The 16,703-nt window shown below is 42.0% G+C and overlaps 1 protein-coding gene across 1 annotated transcript in view; it reads left to right on the top strand.

The window, feature by feature from the left end:
• The window catches only part of T265_04923 (hypothetical protein), a gene marked incomplete at both ends in the record, with an annotated part of 29,608 nt that extends 13,745 nt beyond the window's left edge, over positions 1 to 15,863 (top strand). Inside the window, 4 exons of the mRNA XM_009169791.1 lie at positions 1,494 to 1,911; positions 10,892 to 11,160; positions 12,591 to 12,728; positions 15,090 to 15,863. Of these exons, the coding sequence (XP_009168055.1) occupies positions 1,494 to 1,911; positions 10,892 to 11,160; positions 12,591 to 12,728; positions 15,090 to 15,620 (1,356 nt within the window). The remainder of the gene's footprint in view (positions 1 to 1,493; positions 1,912 to 10,891; positions 11,161 to 12,590; positions 12,729 to 15,089) is intronic.
• Between the last annotated feature and the right edge of the window lie 840 nt (positions 15,864 to 16,703).

The following is a 16,703-nucleotide window of genomic DNA, read 5'->3' as shown; positions in this document are numbered from 1 at the left end:
ACCTTGGTTATGCCGATCGCACTAATTTGGATATGTCCAGCGTGCGAAGGTGTGGTATTCGTAATACGCTCACCTCGCGTGTCAGATGGGCGGAGTTCAAATCCCGACATGGCCGTCGGATATGCAGTGCTGATGAGCTCTAATATGAGTGAAACTGAAGTCCAGTGCTTCTTTTGGGGTGCACTCACCAAAATGATTGCGCTAGGACAGAGGGACAATTGTTCAAACAAGAGTCAACCTCCCCCATTGCATTGGAGCGCGTGAATGAACCTCAATAATTTTAGTTGCGTTCAGGCAAATCTGCTGTTGGTGACGGGGCAATGCGCTCCCTAACAACGCAGTGATGATATCACCTCGATTGGGGACGAATCGTCTGCAGTCAAACTGCCCAGCTGAACGACCGAATTCAAACCTATTCTGTTACCTCAATATTCTTCTGAAGGATATGCTTAAAATGACCAAGGCAAACGGTCAATTCTAAGAATAGGGTCATCCAGAAGGAGCGTAACCCTTAAAAGAAACATCGGGAGATAAGAATACAAGGGCCACCGAGTGCAGTTTAATAATAGATGCCATTATTCATGCGTCTCCGTCCATATATCCCATTAACAATGTTTTTTCAGAACTGCAATTATTGGACCTAACTATCGACCACTCACGGTCCGTGTATACTCTCAGTGCTTTGAAATTTAGAGTCATAAATTGCGTCACCTGCAACGTTACTTCTAGATTATTTAACTAGTGACATTGATTGTTTTTATATCAGATATCTAGTGGAGTGCACACAACTCACAGGAACCCAGGTGTGGCAACGTTCCTAAGTTGAAGCTTCCTTTTTGGTTACCGTTAACAGAGTGACGGAGCAACAGCTTCGAACGTGTCAAGTATGTGTGTAGAAGCTTTTAAGTGGGTCGGCAAGGATGAGAGCTTTACTGACACATGATTTCTCTTCCAATGTAAGCTATGCAAACGGATCAATATCTGACACATAGTAAAATCCGTTTTCACTAGGCCTGAACGAGGTGGATTTTTTAATCCAATGATGGAAAAGGGCCCATAGTTCTTTCCTTTGTCAACGACAGATCAGCTGTGATCAGCTCGCTATGATCGGAACAAGATAAAAAGAAGCGACGATCGTGAATAATGCGTTGTTCTAGTACGCGATGGTTTTTAACTTCCTTGATTTCAAATATGACTTTCTACATTTTTTGACCAAAAGCGCCTTTACTCCGTCTTGAGGGAATTCAACACTAGCTCTCATCCAAGATTACTGTCTAGATCTTTCGCCACTCTGTGTCGTTCCCTTCGTGTAAAAAACCTTAGATAATCCCGTCCCCGATAGAAATAGAATTTGTCACATTGAGCGGGCCGTTGACTTTTAAGACCGACTATAAAATTTCTGTGAACAGCGTTATTTGGCGCTTTTATATCCCACCTCCTACTGAAAGACGTACTTTGCCTCATTTCCGATTTTCACTTCTTTACAAACCAAGGTGGGATGGGCTGCCGTTCAAATAGCCCATCTGACGTTGATCAACTACCTGACGAGTGATGAGGCAGAGCGTGTACTTTTGGTCTCCCTCCGATATTTGTTTGGGTCGGTGGCCGATATATCATCATTCATAATGTCCTACTTTTTGCTACAACAAAACAACGCACAAATCGGAGCAACAAAGGCGGCAATCAACATAGGTCCAACGACAAACAAAACGCTGACTGAAGAGATAACAAACGAGTGGAACGTCACGGAAATTTCAAGCGCAGCCACAAGTTTCACAGTGAAAGACATGCCATTCTTCCGAAATATCAGCCTCATGCTCAGTTTTTATGGCGCACTCTTTGCTATCTTATTCCAATTTGGTGTTCCAGAGCCGGCCTCTCCAGTGGATGAACCCGAGCCTGAGGAAAAGGGTGAGCAGTGCTCTTACAGCGGTTGGGGTTCCCGTTGTTTCTTGCGTGACTAATTCTCCTAATCGACTCTGGTATTCATGAGATCACCCGTGGAATACAGAGGAAAAGCGATTGTTTAATTGGCAGGTGAATCTTTCTTCATAAATTCAAAATAAATTTGCATTGAAAGACGATGGAGGGTTTCCCAATATCGATATGATCTTATGCGGACAGCGCTCTAGGACTATCTGGAACCAAAAGTAGAATCTGCCTATATCAACCTGGGTAGCTGCCTATTATTGGTAGTTCACGGGAAACCTGGTATGTATGTGTCTATCCCACTGAATGGAGTATTCCACTCAATGCACTGCCGTTGAACCATTTACCGCAGTCTGTAGTAAACTAATCCAAAGGAATTTCATATTACCTTAAATCTGGTCGACAATGAAGTGCCTTCTTCGGAAGTGGAACATTTTAATTCCGAAAATAAGTAAATACAGCGAAAGTAGATTCGCACAAATCTAGTTGTTTCGTCCAGAATGTGACGTAGCTGGTAGTTATCGGTATCTGTCATTATGGCGAAGAATAAAAACACATGAATTGAAACATTTGAGTCAAATCGGGATAATTTTATCTTCAATTTGGCTTTCCAAATACCTAAAAACTGATTTGTTTAATTTGTACTACATAGGCAGACGCATGATTTCAGCGGAATAAGTGTTTGCTGTGTGGTTCAAATCACGTGTCTTCAGAGAATGTTTTGTTCATTAACGTTGTAAAAAGCCGTTGCAATTTAGTAGTATAATCTGGTGCTGGTTATAATCAGGAACAGATTGGCGATGGTAAAACATTATTCCATACATTTTGGTATTCTATCGGGATTTCATCATTAACTACATCGATCAGTCTTCCGTGACGTATTGGATCGGATCAACTCTATTTCAGACAAGACCATTTTGAGCGCGTATTGCTTTATTGCCATGAATTTACCTGGGGTGCTTTATAGCTGAAGCTAACAGAAACTTTTTGTGGATTTAGAGTAAGGCTGTTGACAGAATGCCTGAAATCGCACTGAAGATGTTTACCCGAATGGTAAAGAAACGCTTACAAATCAATGATCAAACTCGGCGAACAGATCAACAGCCACCTGACCATTCACCAATAATGCACCCTAGTTACCAGTATGCTAACATTGTACCAACACCAAAACATCTTCAGTAAAATCAACTCTTTCGTTGTCCGACTTGGTTACAGAGTGGCTCACAACATTGACCGAAACGTTGGATGTAGGCTCAGAAATATGATTACTTTGGTTTCGTTATATCATATTTTCAGTCGGGCCTCCAGCTACTCAAACCGATGGTTTTCAGTGAACTGTTTTCCCACACTTTAATGAAATCTCTTATATGGGTATCAGTGAGAGGCAACAACTCCGGGACACTGCTCTGTGGACCCTACTTTATTTGTTATCTCAGACCGGGTGAATTTCCTCATTTACAGAAACAACATTTATGATTCCGTAATTGTTTATGCTTTGCAGTCTTCATGTAACTTGCGCTTCGTGTGCTAATTGGATTATCAAATTTCTCCCAACACGACCTTAAATTGACCCTTAATGAAATGCCCCGAAAATTAATCGATTCAAACTAAAGTACAACCTAGATGAAAGATCTTAACTGACACTGTTATCGAACAGGAAATTAATAAGACCTTACCACAGGCTTCTCTCCAGTTTCTCAGTACTGGCTGTCACTCAGTACATCTTAAGTGCCTCAATATTTCTTTCCAAATTTTCGGATAAGCTGAATATGTGTTTTGTGAGAAAATGGTAGAATACAGAATGCAACAAGTATGGACACACAACTCCTATGTTTTACTTTGTAACACTTTCATGGTTATCAGCATTCAGCTTCGGCTTTTATTTAAAAAATAAACTAAGTATTCGGTTATTTTGGAAAAAACCATTCGGTTCATCTGCATCTTAGTTTTCTCGATTCTAATTTACAAATTAGTCCATTGCACACCGTTACTGGCTCAGTGGATATTGGTTGAAATTTTATGTAATCAAATTTAGACCCAGGAAATTGTTTTCTGCCGTCTGCCATATTTTTCCACTCGGATTTCTCTCTGTAAGTTAGACTTGTCAATGTTGAAAAGCCTATGAACGTTGTATGACCCTCTTCTCCGTATTCGGAATTGTCAGTGGTGCATATCTAACGAAACCCCAGTGGAGAATCTCTAAATTTCGACTAGCGGGATAGTAGTTTGAACAATCAACCGTTCAACCTCGACCTGCTGATTGGCAGTGTGATTGGCTCGCACGTATGACAGCGTCAATCAACCTCTAATCAGCGAAACCACATGAAGCTGTCAAGTATTGACTGGCCCCTCCAATGACGACTTCTCAGGTGGAAAGTTTTTACACACCTTGCAAAATTATTCTTCCTCTGAGCTACTTAATGATTGGCGGTGTTATAATACTATCAGCGTGGGAACTTTACTTCATTTTTCTCCAAAATGCAGCAATAATCTGCCACCAGAATAACCACACACATAAAAATTCTATGGATTTCTCTACTACTGAAGCTCCGAAATCGACAGTGATAATGAAAAAATTTTTTGGCAAAATCAATAGAAATAACCCGGTTTCAGGACGCTTTGTATGGCCATCTGCCGTCGGAATTTTCTTTCGAATCTTGGTCAGGTTGTATAAAGAGCGGATATTGGTCACACTTCTATCGTTTTGCACACAGATGTCAAAATTGCACATTATTAGCGGTTGCAAAATTTATCAGCATCTCTCTGCTATATCCGCCAGAGATCATAAACCATGCAAGTCAAATGAAACTGGGAGCTAGAAAGTCATTGGATGGACATTTAGGGGATCACCGGTTCCAGATTAAGCTAAATATATCACTCATTCATGAAAGGTTTGTGCACACTGACGTGGTTGGTGAACTTTGGCCTGAAACCTTCACTAAGATGTAAGACCTGGTATCCTAAACGTATGGCCAAACAGAAGTGACACTGTGTGTACAACAGGCGTCCGCTAACCTGTGAAGCAAATTTGTGGCTTCATCTGCAGCTTGGCAGCATCTGAATACTTAATACAATATATGTTCAACCGTAAAATTCATTGAGGTCTCGCGGATAAATACTTGTCAGTGGGTTTTCTTCAGAAACTCCCCTTTACTTTTCAGTGAAAATGAGCAGCAGACTTTAGCTGATATGCTGTACGGTAATTTTGTAAACAGGAATTGTAAATTCAAGCCAGTTCACGTTTTTTTGCAGCATAACTAACCCTCTGACGAGCTAGTGGATAGTATTCAAGATGGACACAGCCGAAAGAAGCAAACTATCGTATGAAATGGCATGTAGCTATGTATACTTATATTCAAAAGTGTTTAAAAGTAAATTTTTGAATGAAAACACTTACAAGGTTAGTGTAAATTCTTTGAAATTTGACGATCGGTTTTGCTGTGTTTGGGTATCATCAGGTAGTTGCCATTCCCGAGTTCCCATTATCCTTTTGTTTAAGTGGAACATAACGCTGAAGGGAACTCGAGAACTGGGCCCATCGGACGAGCCACAAATTAGGCGAAACCAGTCGTGGATTGTCGAAAAATTTCCAGTAACCTTGTAAGTAGCTTCATTCGAGAAAGTAAACTGCACTGCCCCAAGTGTCGTGTCAACTGGCGGCGTCCGAGTTTCATATTTAGTTGAACAGGTACACCACAAACGAGAAATTCATTTAGGAATCAGTAGCGTCTCCTGTAATGACCGGAATGGTGTACAAATGAGGGTATTCAGCGTGTTTACAAACAATTTGAAATGCCAGCAACAAAACTGTATCTTAAGAATGGAGTTTGTTACTAGTTTTTTGAAGTCTCATCGGCCACGTGTTGCATTTACTGATATGCATGTAGTGGACTGTCTACACTAACCTCATCAGTTTGCATCCAGAAGAGCTACTCAACCAGTGAAAAGATTGAAGGTAACAAGGTGGAAATTCTTGACAACACTGGCTGTCTTTGGCCATCTTGATGATAGCAGGGAACGGTTAACAAGGGATGCAGCTATTGATGACCCATTGCGGAGGTACAACCACAGGTTAATAGGATTTGTTTTTCATAGTCTGGTCGATTCCAGGAGTGTTTCCGTCATCAACCTTCTCAAACTTAAGGGAATGCTAACCATTCTTCTTTCTTGATAACCATTTTGTCTGATCCATTACTAGAAGCTGTTTGCCATGGTTTAGAAAATCAGTTGTTCCGACATTTGAATACACATCCAAAGGTCTGCATTCTGCGAATCCAACCAGCAAAAAGATGGAACAACACTCAGTACAATGGCATTCGTTATTTTCAAAAATTTATAACCTGCTTCAAGTCAGTCACAGTTAAAATTTAGTTCCCAAACATAACGATAATTTGCACAGATCTGTCTCCACAGCTGGAATAAGTGACTAATGTTTTTCGGTCTACTTAATGTGCTCAACCCTCAACTGGACGTACTCCCAACTCCCTAGGGCAATACGGATTCGGCTTGAAGTGCATTTTAAGAAGCTATCGAGTTAACGCCCCTCCAAGGGTATTCGGCAAAAACCATGACACACTATTCTTGCTTTTGTCCGTTTGGATTTTGACGCTGAGTAATTTGTCAACTAAACGTGTGGTAACCATGTTTTTAGTGTGGAATTTATCACCTCCGCGTGTCACTACTTTGGTTATTCCTTCCTGGAGAGACATCGTAAAAGGGGCGACTCTCGTTGATAAATCCCTGGTTGATCTCAAACGTTAATTAAATCCTTAAACAACCGGCCAAAATTAGACGTGTCCTTTAAGTTGGCATCTGTACTAATAAAAGGCGTTTCAAACGCATCTGTCCCAACAGCACTTTAAGCAAATCTAGCAAGCTAGCTCAGAGAATCATTAAAAAGTACCATTATTTTATAAACACATGAAAATCCTGGTAACTTTTAGGATTCCGAATTTAGTTGGATACGTTGAGGTCCTTCTAGACAAGGTACTTACACAATAAGCCGTTTTTTCTGCTCGCTCTCCAGTAAATATGCTTCAACGTTCGAATGATAATCTCCATTGGAATATGGTCCCAAATAATATTTCAGTCCTTTCTAGGTAGCTTTGCTCAACACAGAGACTAAACTTCTGTTTGAAAATGATATCTTCTGCAGAAGAGAATTCATCTCAGTAGACACTAATTTTAGACTCCTTGCTGGTGGGAGGTCCTCAGAAGCAAATTTCACTCCGTAGCATATTTTCAGCAGCGCCAAAATACACCGGAGTGACTGATGCAGTGGCAGATAACGCCTGATCGTGGCTCAATGTGTTGCATAATAGGAACATACTGTTTCAGGACTAGCATGTGACAAACCTTCCCAGATCGACAGGTTTCCGCAACCAGGAAGGACGGCAATTGATAAAACACGTTTACCAAAGTGCATGTTTTTCCGTACGGCTTTCAGTTGGTCGTAATCGATTGGATTACTGTTTTGCTATTCTTAAGTTCATCCTACCTAGGTTCAGTGAGGTAATAGTTATGCGAAAACAAAATAGTTATGCTATACAAACATTTTCGAATAATGAGCACCTAGGTTTTTCAAGAGAAAGTATTCTGTCAAAATCTTCTCATCTCCATAGGCCACTAAATTCGACCAGCTGTGCATTTATTTGCATTCAGAAATATGCCGCACAGAAGAGGAAAGACACCAGTTTTTTACATTCCAGAACCACGTTAACTATGAGTTTGTAGTTGGGAATCTACTTCTATTGTATATTTATTTCCACTCATGGTGAATGCAGATGAAGCAGATATGCTTCACCGCAGAGTGACCTGACAAGCCATTCTGCATGTATCCAGCATTTGGCATATAGCTTGCAAAAAGAACTTCAAAAGCCTGAGCCCCATCTAAAGATCACGCGCTGAACAGCTATCTGCAGTGAGATACATGCCTCCAATATGTTCATCGAGTTTACAGTTGAAAATATGATCGCTATCTACCTTCACCACGACTGCAGTTAGTGGCTTACACAGACTGGCATTTCTACTAGGCAAGCACAAGAAGGCTGAGGTCCCATGCTTTCGAAGAGTTAAGTGATGGCCTCTGCACCTTACATCGCTAGGCAGTGGTAGAGTGACTAACATTTAGAGTTCATTTTCCTTTGGTGTTTCGTGTCACGGACGGTAGTTTGAAGGGACAACTTGGGGATGCTGCATGATCCTCGTACTGAGATTCTTAATGTCAGATAGATGATACGTAACCCAGAGTAGAGTGCCGTGTTGCATACTAGCCGTAGTCCAACCATGGTTTCAAGTGACTAAATGACCAAGTTCCTGAAACGCACCCATTTGTAAACAAGTCTTATCTTTACGGAGGATTCAAGTGAATTCCAGCAGCATCTCTCTTCTATGCTATTCCTCAAATTCAAGGCTACCTCATGTTTCATTGGGCTTGTTATTCTAGGTGCACGCATTTTTCTAAAGAAAGCTACTCACAAAGGTTGGTAGACCAGCCAGAGACATGGGGTTTATCAGCTCGTCAACCTCATGTTCTACTTGAATCAACTTGGACCTACGGGACGACCTTTGTACTGAAGATGGCACAATCTATGCAGACGCTTAGACTCAGTAGGTATGAGCTGCTATCTTCAGAGTGTTTGATAATATGTCACTTGAGATATATCTGATTAAACCGAATGTCCCCAGTATGCAGCTGCACAAGGCCTTCCAAGCTACGAAACATTGTGGTTAGTTTTTGTAACCAAAAGAGGCAAAATGATTTTGATGCTCGGAGTGGTCGCCATTGCAAGGCTATCTATGTATCCAGACGTAACCTGTGCGGTCCAGAGTGGAGAATGAATCATCGTTGGCAGCTGACCGATGTATAATACGAACACTTTGAGGAAGGAGGGTGGTGCTCGCGGGAACCGCTGCAAACAATACGCCACAATGATAGCGGCAAACGCTGGTCAACTAACCATTCTGACATCTGACAGGTGGAAGTGCTTTCGGTTCATTAAGTGTCCAGCCTACTTAGCAGCCTTTGATGGACTATTTTGTCAACAATCTGGCTGAAGTCAAAACAGGCCACACCAACATTTCAACCCGAGAACCTGAATTGGACCCATTGTTTTCTGGATACAACCTCTTCTGTCAGCTGACACTCTTGCCGACGGAATATGTGGTTTGGATATATGAGTCTCCAAGTGGTCTTGTGCGAGTCCTTCTCATAAAACTACGATCTGCTTAAGTCAGGTTGGCTATTTATCTCTTCGTCAAATTTCACAACTGACTTGTAAATGTTCCCTTACCATACAAGGAGACATCATCAGAAATGAGTGATGAGTTAATGAGTGACCCAGTTGGTTGAACAACCAAGGAAAACTTGTAAATTGCAAGAACTTTTGCCTGTTTCCTGAGGAGTGGAATCAATAAGGTTTTGGGCAACCCATTTAAATTTAGTGGACCTAGAGCTTAAGGATATCAGCTTCCATAGACGTAATACACTATTCATAAGGTTGCTGAAACTTCTTCTACGGCCCACGACCGTTTCCGGCCTTCTTGGGGCTCATCAGGTGGGCGCAGTCCCGAGCTTCAGTCAACCTTATGTTCTACTTGAACCCAAATTGCACGAAATTAGCTAAACATCATAAACAAGTGATTCAGCTAGATCCCTGATGAATCTCTGTCAAAACCAAATTTGCTTTCAAATGAGTCTTTTTCGTTATTATCACCTTTCAGTTAATGCTGTCTCTGGTCATCGCTTGCAGAGCACAACAATAATAATAGTGGTTCGGTTTCAGCATCGTATCAATGTATAGCGGTTTGCAAGTCATAGGAAGTCTGCGTGCTGAGACACTGCAAATCTCAGATAGAAACAATCTGAAATCATGGCCTGGTTTTGAACCATGGGCCTTATGATCAATAGTTTCCTGCCTTGGTCGATGAGCCATCCGATGCTTCCACAGCGTGTCATGAGGCCTTTGGTTTTGTTTGTCCAAAATTATTTTTGTTGTTAGAAATAAACTAAAAAAAGCATACTTTTTGTTATGATCTGATGACGATAGTGTGCAGCCAATCGTTTCAACTATAGACTATGCTCTCTGCAAAACACTGGCGTCGTTAGTTCCTCATACGGGTTTGTCGGTGACAACACCTAGTCGAAAAAAGCGGATAAACTTTTTTCTATCAATTTCCCAGCTAGCCACACCATCGACCGCCCAGGTGCCCATCGAACTAAACGCTTGGAGGAAAGTTTCAGTAATTAACTGTCCAGCTCACTTTGTTTGCTGCCAACATTCCGGAACTCCATTAGCATGATTACACGGCAAAGTTGGGCCACCTTACATCTCTTCGGTAAACTGAAATGAAAAGGGACCCACTATCAGCGCTGGCACGATAATATAATACTATTGGTAACACTAATTTAGATCATGCGTGGTATAGTGTTTCGATACTTCCCAATGAGATTTTAGTGGTTTTGTGTTGTGATGTACTATACTTTTATCAAAGATCATTGTACATTCGATGAGAACACACCATTGTTTGCTCAACAGATGCTATATTTTATACATCATACAGTAAAAACAATGAGGGTGGCTGGTACCGGATGGATTTTTCAGCCAACAGCGTTGACACTACCGGTGGCCAAGTATGGTCTCCGCGGAGCCGAATATAAGCAATTATTTGACGGGTGGAGTATGGTCGACTGGTGATATGTAGATTCCTACCACAGGTTGTCAGATGGCATGAATAGACGTGATGTTGTGTCAATTCAAACCGTCTTCGTCCGTTTTCTTGTCAGTGGAGACCGGCATCATCCGCTAAGTCACTAAGTTCCTGGCGTACCGAAACAGCCAGTCTAAAATCAATGCACAGCAGTGCTATAATCCGTTTTCCGCAAGCCTGGTTCTTGTTCTTTTTAGACTGCAACAGTTTTCGGATGATTTTCAATTAGATATTCTTTGTTTTCTGGACTTAGGTGAGAATCAATCAAATCCAACTCGTCCCATACCAGAATTCATTAAAAGCCTTGACGAACTACACTCATTATGCAGCAGCCTGAATGAGATCGGAAGAAGCCGAATACAAGTCACAGAGCTTGATATACCCTATCGGGAAAACCATGCAACCCAAGGAACTGTGGAAAAAGAGTGCCCTCTTGTTTGGTACTTGTGGTTCCGAGAGTTTCGGTTTTGGATATGCTGCTTGGCTTTCACTACCATGAGAACTGGTGTGACGTTGTCAATGGTAAGTTTGGATTATAGTGTAAACTGGGAGGCACCACATACCACTTATCATATGCTTCATCGGTAGAGGAAATGAGAATGCATATAGAACAGAGTTTGAAGGCACACAACGCTGGTTTCACATGCTTCGACAGACAAAATTACCAGAGGCCTTTGAATTAAATCGCAAGGGCTTGATGGTAGCTACACAGCTTACAATGCGCTGTTTGTGAAATACAGCTTTCATTTCCTAAACTGTGAAGCAATTGTTAAACCAAGGACATGTAGAGTTTTTGACGTTCAAATTGAGCTGCTATACCAGGAGGCAGTGGTGAGCCAGTCTAGTAAGTTACCATCGATTCACCAAGAAAAACTGACCGCGTGAGCGTGAGTAGAGAAGGAAATCTCACAAGCGCTGTCACGAAAAAACCAGGCAGTGAAGGAGGCGTGTGGGTCGTGAGTGAAAAATGGAGGCTAGATTTTATTGCTGTATCGTTTGGCAGAGAGAATTCATCAAACACATCTCAGTAGACCAGGAGTTTTTGGGACCTTGCAGCCATTCGTGTGTCCTGAGAGAGAATTTTATGTTTGCAAATTTATCATGGCTTTCTGAAAGGTATTATTAAATAAACAAGATTACTATTGTCTCCAATACCTTTTCCAGGTTTTCTTTTTCCATGTTTACTAACTGATGTTTTAAAAGATGAACTGGCTAAACGTTTGCTTGGGTTTTGTTTCAGCCTTTGAATGAATCCTGAGTGTCCCACTTCTATTCACCTTCTGAAGCCTTTGTAACTTGTAAGTCAGAGGCCAAATGGAGTTTAAATGGTTTAGAGTGCATGGGAATGTGTTCAGCGGCAACGCAACTGCTGTGCCAATTTTCGCTTTTCTGATGGCCTACACACAGACGGATAGTGTAGATTTGACAGTAAATAGACCCCTACCACCTGATATTGTTTAAAAGAAGGTGGTGGCATACGAACCTTATGCTGAGAGACAGGCTGGATAGAGGACTCAGTTAGTTCGACTGACTACTTTAAGAGACTGAACTCGTATTTGCTCGCCACCCACATCCTGAAATGTAACTGTGTTGCAATCGCTTCTGTATGCTGTTTGCTGATCTTTGTCTCCCATTTTATCCCTAGATTATTTTACCTGACTGTAGATCATACGTAGCAGTATACCAAAGAGGCTTACGGATTCAATTTCATCCACCAGTATTAAACTCAAATGGATGGACTCTGTTAAACAACTACTATGTACGACTGCTAGCAAATTCTTAAAAAGAAATACGTACAATTCATAGCCTGTTTCTGAAAGTGTGCATTTAAAGTGGACCCTTGTAAAGCAGTTGATCCTATTGACGTTAATTTTCCAAAAGCAGCAACTGCTTTTTGAAGCGCAAAGGACGATCAACCAAATAATGGTAATACATGCTTCCGTCCGTTTTAGTTTTATTTGTCGCCGTTTCTCATACACGCTCTTCAACTGGAAAAGTCAAGCGTTGTCACTCTTCCAGTTGTCATCTTCGTCACTTCCCTCGTGGCAACATTAGTACAACACCGGATAACGAAACTGACCGGCCGCCTGGTAAGTTTCCCTTACCTTAATCCTTTCAATTATATGAATACACAGCATAGAAACACCCTGAATCTTAATCACACTTACTGCTATGAACCCCAAAACACGATAAAATCGGTCAATGTGAAAAGAAACTGCATGGCATTCAAAAATCAAGCGATCTTTACTTCTTGATGCAACAGTGGTTTAGACACGAACTAACTAACCGGAAGATCCGTGGTGTTCACCAGACTTCTGCAGCTCGACTTCTCCTGTCTAAATTTGGGTAACTTAGTAGTATTTCGGCCCTCGAGCTTAATTCAGATGACAGGACAGCTAAGCACCAGGGAATGTCAATCGATGCCTATGTCCATGTCGATTGACAACCCTTGGCATCTCTGATCCGCCATGCAAATCGACAGGACTCACCCCTTCTCAACAGTCTTTCGTAACAGATGGATCACCATTTTCCCAAAGGACCAGGAAGTGTTGAGCATGCAGTTGACTCAAATCAGATTTGACAGCTGCACGTAATTAAAAGACGGGGTATATACTGGCCAGCCAGTCAGTTTATTACCTATAAATCATGCACTAACTGCTGCAGGCTGTGACCGCGAATGGGATTATTTAAGAGATGTGACCAAGCATTGGAGTTGATAGTGCTCTCAGAGCAGTTGCGCACCAAATGTGATGGCTTCCTGTACGAGTATCACTAGCTGCGTGATTGGGCGCCTGCTAGTATCACTAACCGTTGGTAAGTTAAACTCCGGAATTCCCATCCAGGGAGATGATCCATTTTGACCCGACTGAGTTCACTTGTTAATATTTTCAGGCCAGGTCACAGACTTTTCTGCTCTGGTTCGCTACCCTCAGCACAGGGTTAGGTGATAAGACCTCTGCGAGGCATATTGTACTCTAATAATCTAAGTACAATTCCTAACCAAAGTAAGCAATAAAGTGTGAATGACTCATCCATTGTGGAAAAGCTCCTTTTCCATAAGACCCTTTAGCCTATCCCAGCACTGTTATTCTGATCAGTACGCATGACCTGATCAAGGCTTTTGAAACGCCAATGTTACCAATGTACAGTTAGACACACATCAGAGGCCGAACACTTCGGTGGGTCTTAGAATTATGGAAATTTCGTCCACATCGTCGGATCCTCAGGGGTTGGTAACCAAGATATGGCAGATCTCAGGAACATCGTTATTCATTAAACGATGTATCGTTGCTGCTCAAAGTTCCGTTCTACTACCCGATTATTAGCGATATAGCATGGTTTCCGCACACTATGTGATTGTCACTCCAGTTAGCCACTCAGAAGGTCTTCGCACCAGTGTTAAGTGTTTTATGAGCACTAGGGCCTCATGACTCAACTGCCGTTCTTATGACTATATCAGTGCTAGTTAGAATGGTCACGAATCAGATCGGTCGCAACTCCATGCATCTGAGAAGATGATCGGACAGCAAGTGGCAACATGAAATTCGTTCATTAGCGACCACGTCTTGCAGTCTGTGATCAAGATCTTGGAAGATCATGTGCACTTCATACTCGAAGGCAGGCATCACCAAGATAACCAAACTTTTGTGTTCACTTTTGTATCCATTAGCTATGCCAGAATTTCCTATTTTGTTGCCTGCGCTACTCTAAATTTGGTACGGTACGTTGTGAGTCAGTTTTCAGAAGACACGACCAAACTATCACAGCTCTTGGTGTTGAACATGTTTTCCGATCAAAAACCAGTCACCAGCTTCAGATTCGTTGTCACAACCCTATACTAGAAACAGATCTGAGTCGATGAAGGAAGCCCCATTCCGCTGCTCGTAAACGTCATCTTAAAACTGTTCAAGGAATGATCCGTTCTGTGGCCTGATGTGACAGTTTGTCGCCTCAGGCGTTGCATGTTACAAAACACCAGCTAAGCCTCAGAGATTAGTACACAGACTTTATTCGTGCCGCTAGAGAAGGAACTGCTAGAACTTTCAGTAAATAACGAATGCCTCTCCTCGAACCGTTGGTGGTGGGTTTAGTTTCCGCACTTATAGGGACACCATTTTACAATTCGAGGGCGCACTGAGAGTTCTATAGGAACAGATGACTTGAGTCGATTCTTACCACAAATGAGCACAAATGAACTTTGACATGGCCCATACTCAACATTGCTGCTGTCATAAAACTAGGTTCCTTCCACCGGCACTTGGCTAAACAATGGACAATATTCCCGTATATCCTGGTTCATTCTGTTTTTTTACAGTCTTTGCCCACTTGCTTGCAACTCAGCCAAATTACTGTGGTGCAATGCGTAAACAAAGCACTTGTTTCTTATGGGAAATGTATCTGAACAAGCATTTATGTCATTGCCTTTTCTGTTTCACATCCTACCTATCCAGGGCAACACGGTGGTGGGCATTCTTTTCACTCTGGGCTTTTGTGGAATGATGTGGTTCTATCCTAAAGGTTCCACCAACCAAGCCATGTTGTACTCTGCTGCCGTCCTCCAAGGCATCGGAGTGGCGTTCAACAATGTGGTAGCGATTGTTGTTGTGTCGGACATGATTGGGACAACTCAGGTGAAAACGGGAGCGTTTATTCATGGATTCGCTTCACTCATGGACAAAATATTCACTGGAATATCTGTTCAAATTATTCAACTCGCTGTTCCCGCACTCAGCTATAGAGATGTCTTAGTGTACATATATGCCTGCTACGTCTTCTTTGGCGGTAGTCTGGCCATATTCGATTACCTTTACTGGAGACCCCGAAAAAGTGCTACAAATCGTTCTAAATCCACCGAAAATGGAAGCGCAATCCGTGTCGCTCCAAACGTTAATCATCCTTTGAGCAAAGCCGACATTTTGAAAAAACTACACTTCTCTAGTGAAAAGGATTTGTGGAATAATACAAGTGAACCAAAAGTGTAATCAGTATCGTAGAAACCAAACTTTCCGATGGGAAACAACCAGTTTGGGTCGAACGCGAGAGGATTATCGTTTCCCCTAGTATGTTAATCTTCGCCCGTATATTTTATTCCACCCTTCTGGAACTTTGACATGCATCTACACAGATGTGAGAACTATCCCCATTCTTTTCTTACCGTGCACATTGATCCCCTGAAATCTTTGTATTATTTGTCGAAGAATTCATTCTGCATTACAGAAAGTGCCAACATTCTTATTGTGCCAGAAACTACTGCTTAGAGGAAACGATACTGACAGATAATGCTCCCGATCTTTCCGGTCCTAACGAGATTTCATTTACCTGGCCTAATCCAACATGCAACTTACTCTTCGATAGGGTACTGTTTACGCCATTCGAGCAAGACAAACCCTTCTTTATCGGTCAGGTTACTCCCATACGACTGAGGCTGGTACAACAGATGGCAAAATCTGTTTTCGCTTCCACGATTCACGCTTTAAGTTGGACTACTAACAGATCAGACACACAAAGTCACTCAATAGGGTTACACCCAAATGTTGGTTGATGTTTACAGATATTTCAAAATAATCCATCAGTTGCAAACTTACCTTTGTAAAAGTAACACTCGTTATTTGGCGCATTTAAAAAATGCTGCAGATATTCCACCCGAGAAGCGGCTTCCTATAGGTCAGTTCACCTCTTGGGTTCATGCTTCGTCAGTAATGCTTTTTCCTCGGACATCTGGCATGAGGTAAGCGTATGACTGCTACTCTACTAGCACACCCTGGACACCCCTGAATTACCACATCTAAATAGACGATGATATAAACGCCTGAGCGATGTGACTGGTTTGTCGGAAGACTCCAACGACGACCTGATAACTGCCATGTTTGTGTCGAATGACTAATCCACCTGTCAAAAGATCCCAGTCAAACTGCCCCAAGGATGTCTAAAACTTGCTGGACGGATTTTTAATTAGTTGTTTAATTAGTTAGCAAACGTCCATGGTGCTGCCTGACTCGGACTTTTTGACGGGCAGACACAAACAGGACAGTTACTGAATCGTCGTTCGAGCCGCCGGGTTAGCC

This window comes from Opisthorchis viverrini (assembly GCF_000715545.1).
Source record: "Opisthorchis viverrini unplaced genomic scaffold opera_v5_90, whole genome shotgun sequence".
Classification (NCBI taxonomy): domain Eukaryota; kingdom Metazoa; phylum Platyhelminthes; class Trematoda; order Opisthorchiida; family Opisthorchiidae; genus Opisthorchis; species Opisthorchis viverrini.
This window is presented reverse-complemented; position numbering and strand designations above follow the sequence as displayed.